Raw genomic sequence first — 18,173 nt, 5'->3', positions numbered from 1 at the left:
GTTTTGTTGCCCCAAGTGCCTAATATCTGGCCCATAAGTGTACAGTAAATATTTGAATAAAAATTTTTGGAATTTATAATTTTTTAATCTAGTAACAATTTGAAATATTTAAATATTTTAAGAGTTAAGTTTGTATATAGGAAGAATTCTTGTTCTTTGGGAAAAGATTTTAGAATGAGGAGAGCAATTGCTGTACACTTATCCACTAGTTTGGTAAGAGAAGGTTTAACATTTGGACAGCTAATCACCAGCACAGTGTATGCAGATTATTGTGGAAGAGAAGAGTATGAGGAAAATTGCTGTTAAAGTATAAACAAGTAAGCACAAATTCATATTGTAAAGTAACTTGCTAAGATATAAAGTTGATCAGTTATAATGCAAAATGTTCAAAAGAACTATAGTTTTTTAAAATTTGAGGTAAATGTAACAAGACTTAGGTTAACAAAGGAGACATGCTTTATAGTAAATAGGTGATGATATTTTATGAGCATGTCAAAGCATAAGCCAAAAACAAGTAATTTCAGCCTAAATCACAGTTACAGTGTCTACACATAAAGTGTTTAGATGTTTTTTGTTTGTTTGTTTTGTTTTTAAATATATTTTATTGATTTTTTACAGAGTGGAAGAGAGAGGGATAGAAAGTTAGAAACATCAATGAGAGAGAAACATCGATCAGCTGCCTCCTGCACACCTCCTACTGGGGATGTGCCCACAACCAAGGTACATGCCCTTGACCGGAATCGAACCTGGGACCTTTCAGCCCGCTGCTGATGTTCTATCCACTGAGCCAAACCAGTTCGGGCTAGCTGTTTTTTCATTAGTAAACTAGAGGCCTGTTGCATGAAATCGGTGCACTCAGGGTTGGGAGGTCCCTCAGCCTGGCCTGCACCCTCTCACAGTCCAGGATCCTTTGCTCCTTACTGCCCACCTGCTCATGGCTCCTTACTACTCAGCTTGCTTCGTCTGTCCCCGGTGGGGAGAGACCACGGGAGGGCTCCAGGGCATGTCCGACCCATCTCGATAAGTCCTGATCGGCCGGACCCCAGCAGCAAGCTAACCTAACCAGAGCGCCTGCCCCCTGGTGGTCAGTGAATGTCATAGCGACTGGTTGACCAGTCGACTGTCTGCTCCCTCGTGGTCAATGCACGTCATAACCTGAGCTGGGGCAAGGTAGGAAATGGTTTATGGCCCAGATGCCATAAACTGTCCCGGGGATAGGGGAGGGCATGGAATGGAAATAGAATCATAGTTGTTTAATAGCTACTCACTGGGAAGAAGAGATTTTCTTATAGACCCTGGGAAACTAAACAACATTATAAGAAGGAGAACAGACCCTGGGGTAAGACAGCCAGGAGCTCAGATCAAGGACAGAATCTATCTGAAGCGAGACAGCGTTCCAGGCTATCTTTGCAGTGTTATGGGGCTACTCTTTGCAAGGACAATGAAAGAAGGCAGACCCTAGGGTAGGAACTCACTAACTTTAGATTTTTTCCCACCCACTAACCCTCTATGAGCTTGTTTGAAATGAAGGGTCAGAGCAGTCTTTTCAGGGTGTTATACCTGCTGCTCTCTCAGATTGCCAGCTATCTGATTAATAAATGCACCATAAGGATTCAACCTCATCTGTACTTACTTGACTCTGGTAGTGGTGGGCAACTAGAACCCTTTTGAGTCTGGTTTCGCCTATACCAAATTTTAGTAGGCATTCTTGAATAATATTTCTTTATTCGAATATGTCCTCAGGGCAATTTCTAGACTTTAAATGGTTGTTTTTAAAAATAGTTTTTGTCGGTATTTGCTTGATTCACTGGCAAGTGGGTCTGTGAAGCAACGTTCCCTATCATCCTGTAAGTGGAACTCTCCAAACTACTTAATTCCAAATATTCCTAAAGTTCAGAATGTCTTCTCAGTAAGGAAATTACCATCTCAAGTAACTGAGTTTTTTGTTGTTGTTTTTTTTCTCTTCTGAACAGAAGTTTTGGTCAGACATGAAACCCAGAGCTACCAATACCAGGGCAGTGTTTGCACTATTCTGTCATATTAAGGACTTTAATAATCACCATATATATCATGAGCTAAAGATGTTATTTTTCAGGGTATGTTTACCTAGTTTTCTGCTATTCACAGAAATCTGAAGCTTCTTCCCAGTGTGTTTACTTGATTGCAGTTCTTTGGCTCTATTGATGTTTCCTGCATAGGACAGTTGTGTTTTGGGGGGGGGGGGCATTCTTTTGTATTCTTAGATATTTAAGTTGATATTAAATTAAATTCTGAATTTTTAAAATGGCTTCATCTTATCTGAAATTACATTTTATAAAATAATTTTACTGACATCTGTGCATTTTAGTCATATACAGAGTTACATATAAAAGAGTTAGATACTTAGCCCTGGCCGGGTAGCTCAGTTGGTTGGAGCATCATCCTGTACACTGAATGATTGTGGGTTTGATTCCCCATCAGGTCATATAGCTAGATTGTGGGTTCCATCCCTGGTTGGATAGTATACTGATCAGTTTCTCTCTCACATTGGTGCCTCTCTCCCTCTCCCTCCCTCCCTCCCTCCTCCCTCCCTCTCTAAAATCAATAAGATTCTTGGGTGCGGATTACAAAAATAATAAATTAAGTCAGAAGCTTAAAGTTTTAGTAGTTGAGTATGCATCATTTTTTATTCTACTGAATGGAGAATCCTTTCTAATTGTCACCCTTGATATGTTTGTCAAAATACCTAGTTCAGTCACTGTTCCTTTTTGTGTTTACTTTTGTTTACCCTTCTTGTGACCACGGAATGACTCCATTCCTAAAATCTCACATTCCTGGGAGAGAATCCAGTGTAGGGCAGAGTAATCATACCAAATAATTTTGTATGTTATTAGAAAGCAAGTATATTGGTTTTCCTTTGGTTAATCATCCATTTAGTTTTGATGATGGAGAGTGGAGTGGGGACATGTTGTAAAATACATTTATACCTCTGCCTAAGATTATCACATAGATAATTTCTTCAGCAGGAGCATAGGTTTGACAGTTTCTTGCAGAAAGAGATGGTAGATATAATTGAACCAATTTACTCATACTCTAAGTTTATTGGCATAAGCATTTCTTACCTCAGGCTATCCCTCTGCATAAGCAAGATTACTGAAGGAGTTGATAGTGGTTAGTTTTGTAGTAGTTTGTATGCTCTTGGGAATTCCCTTTAATATCACATTCACTTGTACACTATTGTAATGTCACATAACACCTGTCTGTAATAGTGATCTGTTGTGAAAATTTACTTCCATGTTACACTGTGTCTGGCTGCTTAATGAATTTCATACTGGTAAACACACACATCAGATGTAGGGTTTAATGGTAAAATATCCATGTATGTTTCTACAATTCCTTTGGAAGGACACACAAGTAACTGGTCATTGGTTGCCCCTAGAGAAGAGAATACTCTAAGCTAGAGGGCTCAGATGGGAAGTGCACATTTTTATTCCATATGCATTTTGTAATGAATACAAGTGTTACTGAAACAGTAGTAGCTTTACTTACTAAAAAGTAAGTAAAACAAAAACAACAAAGTAAACAACAGCAAAAGGGAATATAGGCAGATGCTCTGCCTATTGTATTTGGATATAATTCCAGCCAAATATAATTTGGTGGCTGCTGTTTGGGTTTCTCACAATTATTAAGCTCCCCGTGTTGATGTCTAAATTTGATTAGAACTTTCTTTTAGGTGGTAATTCTGTTCTAATACTTTATCATCATAATGTTCCCTCCAACTTCCAGATGATGTAGAAAAGTTGCCAAGTTTCTCTTTGACATGAGATTTGTTCTTGATTTGGAATGCAAGTTAGTACAAGTGTTGCTTCATGAATAAAAGACTATGCTCCTGATTTATGAGTATTGTTCAACTACAGATAACTAAGACAAGATTTTTTCGAGGTACTTTGATCTAGATGGTAAAGATTTACTAGAATCTTTTTTTCAAATTCTCATATGTAAAGTCTGAGTGAATAAATGCATTCTTGGTGTTTCATTTTAAAAGAATGCAACTTTAGCCTTGGCCAGTGTTTCTCAGTGGTTGGAGCCTCATCCTGTGCACAGAAGGGTCATGGGTTAGATTTCCAGTCAGGGTACATATCTATGTTTTAGATTTGATGCCTAGTTGGGGTGTGTGCTGGCGGCAATCAATCAATGTTTCTTTCTCACATTGATGTTTCTCTCTCACTTTCCCTCTTTCCTTTCTTACCTCTCTCTTCTCTGTGCAGAGCGTTTGGTGAGCCTGAGGGGCGGGGGAGGAGGGTGGGTGGGCGGGGATGGCGAAGGATGTAGAAAAAACAAAGAATAAGCGGAGTCTGACTCTAGGTGGATCTCCTGTGCCTGGCTGAGGCCACAGAGAGAGAGGGACACAGACAGCAAGCTGATGCTTTATTTTATAGCCAGAGGTAAACAAGGTAGTGGTCACCATAGTTACAGTGTTCTTGTGAGTTTCACTTGTTTTGGCAGCCCCTTAGCTACCTAGATAAGATCTAGGGAGGGTCATAAGGTCAAGCCTAATTATGCTAAGGGGGCTGTGCCCTGTAAGCTGGGACTTGTTTGTGGCTTTGTCAACAGGTCAGTCCGAGGCTTAACCCTATAGCCGCTCCCTACACGTCTCTCCCTAGAGTCAATGAGAAAAAAAAAAAAACCCTCCAATGAGGATTAAAAAATAAAGTTGGTTTATGTTCAAGTTTCAGGTTATTGTCATATTTTATTTTAAACATTTACAGGCTTTTTTTTCCTTTATGCCCTTTAGCCGGCCTCAGAAAGTGTGTTTATGTCCGTTTCTACCAGTGCATCCTCTGCACATCTCTACCTACTTGTACATAATTCAGCATCCGGCAGAGGTGAGTAAGACTTCATAAAATGCACAATTTCAAATAGAATATTAGTATACAAGAGGAAACACACAGATAGACATACTCGTTCCTCCCAGCTGCTTAGCATTTCTGGAAATAAATCGATGATAAATGCTTTCTCTTCGGGAAAAAAATAGTTTATTTTATGTATTATATGGTAATATGGCGTTATATGCTTTGGAGATGGAGAAAATAGTGTTATTTCATAAAAACTGTCATTGAATAGTATAGAAATTTAGAACTTCAACAATATTGTGTGAAGGAAAAAAGATTTTTGTCAGTAAAGAGTTAGTAAAATCATTGCTATTTAAATTTTGATCATAGCTTATATTCATTGATGTCTTGTTAAAATAGAAGTACCTCTCAGCATATTTTATTTTTTGCTTTTATTTCTTAATTTTGATTTTTCAGTTAAAGTTGACATACAATTTTATATTAGTTTCATTTATACAATATAGTGACATTTACTTAACTTATGAAGTAATCACCCTGATAAACCTAGTAAACATCTGACACCATACATAGTTATTACAGTATTATTGGCCATATTCCCTATGCTATACTTTACATCCCCATGACTATTTTGTAACTACCAGTTTGTACTTCTTAATCCCTTCCCCCTTTTCATCTATCTCCCCAACCCCCCTCCATCTGGCAGTTGTCAAAATGTTCTCTGTATCTATGTTTGTTTTTGTTTTGTTTGTTCGTGTATTTTGTTTTTCAGATTCCACATATAAGTGAAATCATATGGCATTTGTTTTTCTCTGTCTGACATTTCATTCATCACAATACCCTTTAGGTCAGGGGTGGGGAACCTTTTTCCTGCCAAGTGCCATTTGGATATTCATAATATCATTTGCGGGCCATACAAAATTATCAACTTAAAAATATTTGGTCAAACATTGAATTAGCTCATCCCTAATGCCTTGGTAGGGCTAGACCAAATGATTTTTGTGGGCCTTATGCAGCTCACAGCCGGACTTTGCTATTCCTGCTCTAGGTTCGTCTGTGTTTTGCAGATGGCAAGATGTTCCTTTTTTTTTTTTTTTAAATCCTTACATGAAGATATTTTTTCCATTGCTTTTTAGAGAGAGTGGAAGGGAGGAAGGAGCAAAAGAGAAGGAGAGAAAAAGAGAAACATCAAAGTAAGAGATTGCCTCCAACACATGCCAGGGGCATGATAAAACCTGTAACCAATGTGCCCTTCACTGGGAATTGAGCCCTCGACCCTTTGGTCCATGGGCTGTTGCTCTAACCACTGAGCAACTGCCAGGGAAAGTCATTTTTTATGGCTGAGTCATATTCCCTTCATTGCGTATATGATCCACTTCTTTATCTATTCATCTATTGATGGACATTTAGGTTGCTTCCATATCTTGGTGGTTGTAAATAATTCCACAATTAACATATAGATGTATATGTCTTTTCAATTTAGTGCTTTTTTTTCTTTCTTTTTTTTTTTCAGATAAATACCTAGAAGTGGAATTTCTGGCCCTTCTGTCTCTCTTATTATACTAGTATAGCCTTTAAAAATTTATTTATCCTCACCTAGTGATGTGTTTATTAATTTTTGAGGGGGGGGGGAGAGAGAGAGAGAGAGAGAAACATCAATGTGAGAGAGAAACATTGATCGGTTCCCTCTTATATGTGCCCTGACTGGGGATCGAACCCACAACCTTTTTTGGCGTATAGGACAACACTCCAACCAGCTGAGCCACCTGATCAGGGCTAGCCTTTGTTTTAAAGTCTAATTTGTCTGGTATAACTATTGCTTCCCAGCTCTTTTTGTTTGCTTGTTTCCATTTTCATGAAATATCTTTTTCCATCCCTTTACTTTTAGTCTTTGTATGTCTTTTTTGATCTGAAGTGAATCTCTTATGTGCACCATATGGGGTTTTGTTTTCTTTTCCATTCAGCTGCCCTATGTCTTTTGATTGGAGAATTTAATCCATTTACATTTAAAGTAATTGTGGTTATTACCACTCTCTGCATTTTAGTGTCATAAAATGAATGTATAAAATAATCTTTTTGTTTTTCAATGAGAAGAACAAATATGTATATTTTATAGTATACATGTTATATATAAAGAGTTTCTGATTAATACTCTCCTATATTAGGAAGTGTATGCATGTTTATATGTTTGTAACTCTTGATTAACTGTAGTAATGAAGAGAGAAGAGAAGGAGGTCTTAGACAACCAAAAATTATATTAAAACAAAACTAGTCATAGTATGTTACCAAATGGGTTCAGTGTAAATTGTCACAGCATTTAGGGACCCATGACATCATAGATTGAACCAGGTTTTTGAAGAACTAATTTCTTTTTTTTTAATATATTTTATTGATTTTTTTACAGAGAGGAAGGGAGAGGGATAGAGAGTTAGAAACATCACTGAGAGAGAAACATCGATCAGCCGCCTCCTGCACACTCCCCACTGGGTATGTGCCCGCAACCAAGGTACATGCCCTTGACCGGAATCGAACCTGGGACCCTTGATTCTGCAGGCCGATGCTCTGTCCATTGAACCAAACCGGTTAGGGCGAAGGACTAATTTTTTAAAAAATTTCTTAAGCCTATACCAATTGAAGACTTTAACAAAGATATAAAAGATATTACCCTGTCTTTTTACTTTTCCAAATGATGAAACACTTATTCTTTAATTACAAATTGTTAAATATTCCATTTATTGGGCAACCTTTTTGTCAATGTTAACAATAGCGTATTTTGGTCAGGACTGTGACAGTTTGGTCACTAGCATTATTTTGTTACATTTAAACTTGCAACAGTATGCAGCTCAAATTTACATAAAATGATAGCTTACTGGCTATAACAGTTTTGACTAAAGCTTAACTTTAGATGGTGAATGCTACTATCATTTTACAGTATATACAGTATGGTGTCTTTTTATTATTATGTGCTTCCAGACATAGATGGCTTTTAAAATGTAGGAGTTTTCATTGATTTGTGGCAACTTCAATGTTTTCAAATCCTCCCTCCCTTCTTCCTACCTTCCTTTCTTCCTTTCACTGTTAATTCACAATTTAGGTAATTAGTCCACAATTGTGTGCTCCAAATGTATTTTATGTGTATATAAGTACATCCATATTGTTTTCCTTATTGCCCAAGGAATTTTCCAATCTTCATTTATCTCAATAACACTGAACTGCTTGTGCTCAATCTCAGTACACTATTTCCAATAAAAGAATATACCAATTTGATGACTCCCTCTAAAAAGTGATTGAAAACCATTTGGATAAGTGGCAGGAGGTGGCTTTGGGAAAAGGAGACTTAGTGGCATGGATGATATGGAGGTGATATGATGGAGCATTTTAAGAGTAGGTATATATATGTAGAAAATTACTTAAGAATGAAAACAAGACAGTCTCTCAAAAAAGCTTTCCAAGAAAGAAATGTTAAACTGCTTGGCCATTTGTGAACAATGTATATGTAGCCATAATGATATAAACACTGTTTATTGATTTAGCTAAAAATATTAGAAGCTCTGGCCAATGTGGCTCAGTTGGTTGAGGTGCCATCCTTACACCGAAAGGTGGCAGGCTCGATATCGCTCAGGGCACATACTCAGATTGCAGGTTCAATTCCCTGTCGGGGCACATATGGGAGGACACATATGGGAGGTAGCCGATTGATGTTTCTCTCTTACATCGATGTTTCTCTCTTTCTCTTTCCTTCCTTTTTCTAAAATCAATTAAGAGCACAATACAAAACAAAACATGTCCTCAGGTGAAGATTACAAAAAATATATTAGACATGAGGGTAAGGGGTGACGTTAGAAAGCTGAATCCTCATTTATTTTGAGAGGCTGTAGTTATAAAGGGCAAGTAGTTAAGAGTAAGGGCAGATTGTTTGAGTTTAAATCCTTCATAACTCTGTAAAGTCTGTAACCCTGGGCAAGTTAATTAACCTCCCTGTTTTCACTTTTGTTATTAGTAAAATGTTCATGTTAAAAGATACACTTCTTTACTGGTTTATTATGAATAGTAGTTAAATATATTTATAAAATGCATTTTGAATTATGTACATTAGAGTTAGTTATTATGATAATGGTAGCTTGTAGATAATTGATAAATTATTAATACAATAAATCAAGAAATAGCAAAACACGCATTATTTAGAAATAGTGAGATCAATACTAAAAGATAAAACTAAAACAGTTGAAGTGATTGCCTCTGGAAGTGGTTTAGGGGAGTGTATTGGAGAACATTATAAATTTTTGGCACTATTTAATTTGACATATATGCATGCATTAATTTGATGCATATATATATATATATATATATATATATATGTCAAAAGTTTGGAAAGTGATTTCAGTATGTGTCAAAGTCTCCTAGTGATGGTCTAGAGAGGTAAGAAAACAGTACGAAGCACTGTAAAATGTCCTCTCTCACCTGTCTCCTCTTAGTTGCATTTATATTATTAACTGCTCCAAATTGCTGTTTTCATGTTTCCTTAGAACTCCAGCTTGCTACACGTTCTTGAAAAAATCCCAGCAAATACTTAATCTCCTATTTTCTTTTCCTACTTTTTATTAGGTAGATGAATTTAGCTATTCTCAGCATCTTTAAATTTATTTTTCAATGATAATTTATTATTATTTTAATCAATAATTAAGGAACCCAGGAGAGAAAGTACACACAAAAATGTCCCTAAAGGGTGTATATACATGTGTGTGTGTGTGTGGTGGTGAATGGTGAATACTGTTATGACAATACTTTTGTTCTGCTTGATCAATAAGTATATTATTGTCTGTATCTGAAAAATCTTTATAGAAAATTGTGACTTGGTTTATTAGCTCTCAGCAGCCCATTCCTGAGCTCTGAGGAAGCTTGCCTTCTTCTGAGCTACCTGATCTTTCTTCTGGGCAAGAGACAGTTTGAGACGTTCCACCTCTTATTTTTAACTTCTTTCTTAGGCTTCTTATAAACTGGTTTCTCTCCTATAGCAGCATGAGCTTTCTTATACTTCTCCTCCATCATGTCTAGAGTTACGTTGTTTTTTTTATGTACTGAGAGAATTGTTTCTTGTAAGCATCTTCATCTTCTTCCATTAGGTAATGCAGATATTCCAAAACTAGAGGCCCAGTGCATGAAATGTGTGCAAGGGGGGGGGGTTGTCTCAGCCCAGCCTGCACCCTCTCCAATCTGGGACCCCTCGGGGATGTCCGACTCTTAGTTGGACATCCCTCTCACAATCTGGGACTGCTGGCTCCCAACCGCTTGCCTGCCTGCCTACCTGATTGCCCCTAACCGCTTCTGCCTGCCAGTCTGATCACCCCCTAACCACTCCCCTGCCAGCCCGATCAATGCCTAACTGCTCCCCTGCCAGCCCTATTGCCTCCAGCTGCCCTCCCCTGCTGGCCTGGTCGCCCCCAACAGTCCTCCCCTACTGGCCAGGTTGCCCCCAATTGCCCTCCCCTGCCGGCCTGGTCACCCCTAACTGCCCTCCCCTGCTGGCCTGGTCGCTCCTAACTGCTCCCCTGCCAGCCCAATTGTTCCCAACTGCCCCTGCCGGCCCGGTCGTCCCAACTGCCCTCTCCTGCCGGCTCATTCACCCCCAACTGCCCTCCCCTGCCGGCCTGGTTGCCCGTAACTGCCCTCCCCTGCTGGCCTGATTGCCCACAACTGTCCTCCCCTGCCGGCCATCTTGTGGCTGTGTGTGCCACCATCTTTGAGGGTGTGGCAGTCAATTAGCATATTCCCTCCTTATTGGCTGTGAGTGCCGCCATCTTTGAGGGTGGGGCAGTCAGTTAGCACATTCCCTCCTTATTGGCTGTGGGCGCAGCCATCTTTGTGATGGTGTGAGGGTCAATTAGCATATTTCCTCTTTATTAGATAGGATGTTCTGACCCATGATGTGCTTCTGATGTACTTCTGCATTGAATTCCTTGCTTTCTGAATCATAACCAGGGACTCATTTGGAACTGTGAGGATTAGATGAGTCTCTTTCCACAGCTCCCTTTAGGGACCCAAAAACTTTATTTCTTGTAGTAGTTCTGGCAAGCTCTGCACTCAGATGGCAGGTGAAGGCACCAGGTTTACCATCAATGCTTTCCACATTGTATTTGTCTCTGACACCTACATTTGGCTCTCACAGATACTGTCCTGGCGAAACCTATGGGAAGCCTGTGGGCCAGCAGCAGGCCTGTACAGTGTGCTGCAGCTTAATTTGTCAGGCCAACCTGCACCTCATACGTTGGGAGTTTATGAGCAAAAGCTACACAACTATCATATCTCCTTTCAGATGGGCATAAGCAGTCTGACAAATGATGTGTCTGTTTGTTACACGAACTGTCATCCTGTATTTGGGTGTGTTGTATTTATTTTTATTCTGGATTACTGAGCATTTCCAGGTATCAGTTTTACTCTCTCATCATCTTGTAAATCTCACTTGGTATTTCTTGAAGTAAGCCTTTATTTTTGACAACGTTAACAAACCCCATCCTTTGGAAGAGAGGCCTGTGTCCGCAGCTCTGGTCCAGCATAGCTCCAGCGGGAGTGAGGGGAAATACACTACTTTCTATTTGTGTTACATTACTGTTTTGTGTAGTAATTTGCTAGGTAAATGATATTCCCAAAGTAAAGTAAATAATATTTCATTATTTCACATACACAAAAATAATCAAATTATTCACTGCAAGGATCTATACAAGCAGGATTATATAAATTGAAAAAGATAATATTGGGTTGTATGTAGGTACACTGATGAGAGAGGGGCTCTGTTATACATGCGATCAAGCATGACATTCCCAGTTGGACCTGAGGAGCTAGAGAATGGCTGAGCACTATAGACCAAAATCGCCAAGATAAGTGCAGGCTAATGCAGAATAGCTAATCACCTTGCTCTGCTGGGATTAAGGATAGAATTTCTGCGCCAACAAGAAAGATTTTTAAGAAACTAAGATGGCGGCATAGGGAAACACTGAAATTGCTGCCTCCTACAACAACTTCAAAACACAATAAAAGGACAAAACGGACATCATCCAGAACTTACAGGAGGGCTGGCAGAGTGGAAATTCTACAGCTAGAAGGAAAGAGAAAAGCACATTGAGGGTCAGGAGCTGCGGAAGTAAAGTGCAAAGGTACGGAGGCTCTAGAGTGTGCGGAAAGGGGCTGGTACCTGAGGACGCGGCTGTCTTTTTGAATCGGGAGGGGGTCACAAGCTCCCAACTGCTCTGAACTCCGGTTCTGGGAAGTCTCTGGGGACCCAGGACTCATACGGGGAGAAACTGGACTGTCTGGCAGCGGGCAGAACTTGGAACTCGAGGGCGGCTTTCCCTCAGAGGTGCTTGCAGCAATTAAATTATCAGGACACTGAGACGCGCGCGGCCCCTTAGGGCAAGGCTGAGAATCCGCCATAGTTCCTTGCTCCGCCCTTTGATTCCCTGAGACCCCACCCCCCACCCAGGCTGCGGCAGAGGCTTTTGCATATGAATGCCCTGGCCCTTTGCAACCTGAAAATTACCTAACAAACTGCAGCTGGGCCACAGACCCAGAACTTCCAAGAGAAGGCCCAAGGCCCCACAGCAGCTTGCATTGCTTCACAGCTGGGCCTCATCAGGGCACCTTCAAACTCCAAAAAAGGAAGGGGAATCTGCAGTTCTCTTCATAGCTCCTGCTGGGTAACCTCCAAGAGCCAGTGTACCCAGTGGTCAGAGGGGGACCATCGGATTACAACTCCTCAGATCCATAAGGGACACACCCAGGGAGCAGACTCAGTGAGCACCAAAGCCCCACTGAAGCAAGTCTTGCCTCAGAAGGGTGTCTTCAGCACAGAAGTTCTCCCACTTGCAGACACAGCTGATTCTCACTGCCAATTGACCTGGAGGTCAATTTCTCCCAGTGATCCTACAACAATCAAGGCATAATTACAATAAGACTGTGCACAAAGCCCACAAGGGGGTGCACCAAGAGTGTCCACCTCAGGTAACGGAGGAGGCTGAGCTACTGGGCCCTATAGGACACCTAGCACACAAAACCAGTCTACCAACACAGGGAAGCATAAAAAAATGTGGAGACAAAGAAACAGGTCACAAATGACAGAAATGGAGGAAAGCAAACGACTGGATATAGAGTTCAAAACCATGTTTATAAGGTTTTTCAAGAATTTTATGGAAACCGCTGATAAATTTAGTGAGACCCTCAAGAAATCTAGTGAGACCCTTGAGGATATGAAAAAGGTCCAACTAGAAATTAAGCATACACTGACTGAAATAATAATATACGGAGATCCAACAGCAGACAAGAGGATCCCAAGAATCAAGTCAAAGATTTGAAATACAAAGAAACAAAAAATACCCAACCGAAAAAGAAAAAAGAAAAAAGATTCCAAAAATATGAAGATAGTGTAAGGAGCCTCTGGGACAACTTCAAGCGTACCAACATCAGAATTATAGGGGTACCAGAAGGAGAGAGAGGGCAAGATATTGAAAACCTATTTGAAGAAATAATGACAGAAAACTTCCCCTACCTGGTGAAAGAAATAGACTTACAAGTCCAGGAAGCGCAGAGAACCCCAAACAAAAGGAACCCAAAGAGGACCACACCAAGACACATCATAGTTAAAATGCCAAGAGCAAAAGACAAAGAGAGAATCTTAAAAGCAGCAAGAGAAAGAAAGTCAGATACCTACAAGGGAGTACCCATCCGACTGTCAGCTGATTTCTCAACAGAAACCATGCAGGTCAGAAGAGAGTGGCAAGAAATATTCAAAGAGATGAATAGCAAGAACCTGCAAAAGATTACTTTATCCAGCAAAGCTGTCATTCAGAATAGAAGGTCAGATAAAGAGCTTCACGGATAAGAAAAAACTAAAGGAGTTCATCACCACCAACCAGCATTATATGAAATGCTGAAAGGTATTCTTTAAGAAGAGGAAGAAGAAAAAGGAACTCTTACCATTTGCCACAGCATGGATGGAACTGGAGAGCGGATAAATACCACATGATCTCACTTATTTGTGGAATATAATGAACAACATAAACTGATGAACAAGGACTGATCCAGAGACGGAGAGGCATTGATTGGACTGTCGGGCCTTGGAGGGAAGGTAGGGGAGGGTGGGGGTAAGGGGGAAAGATCAACCAAAGGACTTATATGCAAGTATATAGGCCTAACCAATGGACACGGACAATGGGGGGGGGTAGGGGGTAACGTGGGGATAAGGACACATATGTAATATCTTAATCAATAAAAAATATATTTAAAAAAAAGATTTTTTGTGTTAGATGTTAGGACATTAAAAAAACAAACCACTTTTGATAGTTAATGGGATTTACAAATATGGTCACCAGATTTTTTCACTTTAAAAGATATTTTTCTTCCATTTCTATACTCTTTATTCTTTGGAAGTAAGGTCATAAATTCAGCCCATACTCAAGTGGGAAGGAGAAATTAAGCTCTACCTCCTGCAGTGGCAAGTATTTACATTTATTACTTGGAATTCTCCTGTCTCTTTTCTCCCATTTATTTGTTTATAACAGTCTTGACTCTTATTTTATTCTTTGGGTTATAATTCAAATAATATGTTAACTTAATTTTGTTGCTCATATTATTCTTTTTTTTTTTATTGATTAAGATATTACATATGTGTACCCTCTACCCCCCCCCCCCCCCCCCGCTCATCCCCTCACCCCCCCCGTTGTCCGTGTCCATTGGTTAGGCCTATATGCTTGCATATAAGTCCTTTGGTTGATCCTTCCCCCTTGCCCCCACCCTCCCCTACCTTCCCTCCAAGGCCCGACAGTCCAATCAAAGCCTCTCCGTCTCTGGATCAGTCCTTGTTCATCAGTTTATGTTGTTCATTATATTCCACAAATAAGTGAGATCTTGTGGTATTTATCCGCCCTCCAGTTCCATCGATGCTGTGGCAAATGGTAAGAGTTTCTTTTTCGTCTTCCTCTTCTTAAAGAATACCTTTCAGCATTTCATATAATGCTGGTTTGGTGGAGATGAACTCCTTTAGCTTTTTCTTATCCGTGAAGCTCTTTATCTGACCTTCCATTCTGAATGATAGCTTTGCTGGATAAAGTAATCTTTTGCAGGTTCTTGCTATTCATCTCTTTGAATATTTCTTGCCACTCTCTTCTGGCCTGCATGGTTTCTGTTGAGAAATCAGCTGACAGTCGGATGGGTACTCCCTTGTAGGTAACTGACTTTCTTTCTCTTGCTGCTTTTAAGATTCTCTCTTTATCTTTTGCTCTTGGCATTTTAATTATGATGTCTCTTGGTGTGGTCCTCTTTGGATTCCTTTTGTTTGGGGTTCTCTGCGCTTCCTGGACTTGTAAGTCCATTTCTTTCACCAGGTAGGGGAAGTTTTCTGTCATTATTTCTTCAAAAAGGTTTTCAATATCTTGCCCTCTCTCTCCTTCTGGTACCCCTATAATTCTGATGTTGGTACGCTTGAAGTTGTCCCAGAGGTTCCTTACACTATCTTCATATTTTTTGAATCTCTTTTCTTTTTTCTTTTTCAGTTGGGTATTTTTTGTTTCTTTGTATTTCAAATCTTTGACTTGATTCTTGGGATCCTCTTGTCTGCTGTTGGATCTCTGTAAATTATTCTTTATTTCAGTCAGTGTATGCTTAATTTCTAGTTGGTCCTTTTTCATGTCCTCCATGGTCTCACTATACTCCTTGAGGGATTCATTAAATTTATCGGCGGTTTCCATAAAATTCTTGACAAACCTTATAAACGTGGCCTTGAACTCTATATCCAGTCGTCTGCCCTCCTCTGTTTCTGCCAATTGTGACCTGTTTCTTTGTCTCCGCATTTTGGCTGCTTCCCTGTGTTGATAGAGTGGCCCTGCGCGCCAGGTGTCCTGTAGGGCCCAGTGGCTCAGCCTCCCCAGTTACCTGGGGTGGACACTCTTGGTGCACTCTTGGTGCCTTGGTTGTTGTAGGATCACTGGGAGGAATTGACCTCCAGGCCAATTGGCTGTGGGAAGCAGCTGTGTCTGACGTGGGAGAATGGTCCCCCTCTGACCACTGGGTACAGTGGCTCCTGGATCTAAGGAGGTGCTAATTCAGCCCCTGCCTGAGGCCACACAGCTGGAGCCATGAAGAGGCTCAGCTGTGAAGCAATGCAAGCCGCTGCGGGGCCTTGGGCCTTCTCTTGGAAGTTCCGGGTCTGCTTGGCTGGGCTGTAGTTAGGTACATTCACATGCAAAAGCCTCTGCTGCAGCCTGGGTGGGGCGGGGTCTCAGAGAGTCAAAAGGGCGGAGAAAGAAGCTATGGCTGATTCTCCACGCCCGGAGTCGTGCGTCTCAGTGTCCCGGTAACGGCTGCAAGCACCTCTGAGGGAAATCCGCCCTCAAGTTCGCCCGCTGCCGCCTGACAGAGCAGCCTCTCCCCGTATGAGTCCTGGGTCCCCAGAGACTTCCCAGAACCGGAGTTCAGAGCAGTCGGGAGTTTGTGATTCAAAAAGACAGCCGCGTCCTCAGGTGCCACCCCCTTTCCGCGCGCGCGAGCCGCCGCCATACCTCTGCACTCAGCCTCCGCAGCTCCTCTGGCTCTCAGCGTGCTTTTCTTTTCTTCTAGTTGTAGAAATTACACTCAGCCAGCCTTCCTGTTGCTCTGGATGATGTTTACTCTGTCCTTTGGGACATTTCCCAATTGTTGTGGGAGGCGACTATTTCCCGGTGTTTATCTATGCCGCCATCTTACTTTCTCCCCATATTATTCTATTTTGGGCCATTGGGAGCTCTTAAGATTGGCTTCTATGTGTCATTGATATGCTCCATCGTTTTGTTTTTTGAAATCTTCCTTGCTTTCTGAGCATAAAGATCTAGGCAATTATCTTCAGGTAATTACTAATGGAATAAAAAGTTTTTCAGAATAAATGATTCAATTTAGTTAAAAACAAATTTATATTTTTCATAATTTTAACTATGATTTAATATTATCTTGTTTTGATCAATAAACCTTTAAATATACCCAAGTAGAATAAAAATGTATACTTGTAGTATATTTACTACTGATAAATCAGAGAAATGATAGTTCTTTTTGTTAAACTGTGGTCTGCAGTAAAAGACTTGTGAAAATTCTGTATAATGTTATGAATGAAATGTTCATTATAAAGTTTTAAAAGTGTGTTTGTCTAAATAAAAATCTACAGTTTAATTTTTTAATTAAAGGAAAGCAAAGTGTTGCGGACAGTTCCTCTACTAGCAGCATGCCTTCCCCAGGACAAGTGTAAAGTCAAGATTGGTCGTCGTTTTAGTGAAGAAAGGTAAATTAACTTTTAGGGCAACTTAAAATGATTTTTCTCCATAGATCTTTAAAAATGATTTCTTTAAACTTACCCTTTGTACCTAGAAGAGTGATGGCGAACCTATGACACGCGTGTCAGAGGTGACACGTGAACTCATTTTTTTGGTTGATTTTTCTTTGTTAAATGGCATTTAAATATATAAAATAAATATCAAAAATATGAGTCTTTGTTTTACTATGGTTGCAAATATCAAAAAATTTCTACATGTGACATGGCACCAGAGGTAAGTTAGGGTTTTTCAAAATGCTGACATGCTGAGCTCAAAAGGTTCGCCATCACTGACCTAAAATGTGGTACATTGGAAGCAGTAAAACAAAGTTAAGTTCTGCCTTTTCTCTCAAAATAATACAAGATAAAGCAAACCATAAACAAAAACATTTTTCCAAAACAGACCAAGTGGAATAAACAAAGGAATGACAGCATTATCTAAATTGCATACTAATATATATTGGGCCTAAAAGACATAAATTACTGTCTATTTCATTTTTGTTTAGATGGTAAGGTACTTGTACTTAGTTCCATATTTTTATTTTTTTACATTATATATGAGATACATTTATATAAGTAAACACATATCTATCCATTTCTAGCTCATTAAGGCTTTTCTAATATACAGTGATTAGAACTATATTTAGTATCCTAGTTATAGGCACATCATCTATTTTCTTAAGTATAAAACACAATCTCCTGTCATATTTAAACTATTCTTTTTTGCTTGGCAGGTGTCGCTCAGTGATTGAGCATCGACCTAAGAATCAGGATATCGTGGTTCAATTCCTGGTCAGGGCACATGCCTGGGTTGAGGGCTCGGTCCCCAGTAGGGGATGTGCAGGAGATAGCTGATTGATGATGTTTCTCTCTCATTGATGTTTCTATCTCTTTATCCCTCTCCCTTCCTCTCTGAAATCAATAAAAAATGTATTTTAAGAAATGTCCTTTTTGATGAGGCCCACTATTTTTATGTGCAGTTACCATTAGTTGATATCTTATTGACAGATCTATAATGT

General features: G+C 39.9%; 1 protein-coding gene and 1 pseudogene across 3 annotated transcripts in view; one reads left to right on the top strand and one right to left on the bottom strand.

Moving 5' to 3' along the window:
• Positions 1 to 18,173, top strand: part of DTWD2 (DTW domain containing 2) — a 72,757-nt gene that overhangs the window by 14,637 nt on the left and 39,947 nt on the right. For both annotated transcript variants that reach the window (XM_081088744.1, XM_081088743.1), the window contains exons 2-3: positions 4,775 to 4,865; positions 17,030 to 17,124. In XM_081088744.1, coding sequence (XP_080944870.1) covers positions 4,775 to 4,865; positions 17,030 to 17,124 — 186 coding nt within the window. The remainder of the gene's footprint in view (positions 1 to 4,774; positions 4,866 to 17,029; positions 17,125 to 18,173) is intronic.
• Positions 9,691 to 11,341, bottom strand: LOC308517549 (large ribosomal subunit protein uL18-like; annotated as a pseudogene). Its single transcript has 2 exons — positions 10,740 to 11,341; positions 9,691 to 9,972 (listed from the first exon to the last, which is right to left on the bottom strand). The product of its transcript is annotated as a large ribosomal subunit protein uL18-like (transcript).

Source organism: Myotis nattereri, assembly GCF_964212035.1.
Source record: "Myotis nattereri genome assembly, chromosome: 4".
Taxonomy (NCBI): domain Eukaryota; kingdom Metazoa; phylum Chordata; class Mammalia; order Chiroptera; family Vespertilionidae; genus Myotis; species Myotis nattereri.
This window is presented reverse-complemented; position numbering and strand designations above follow the sequence as displayed.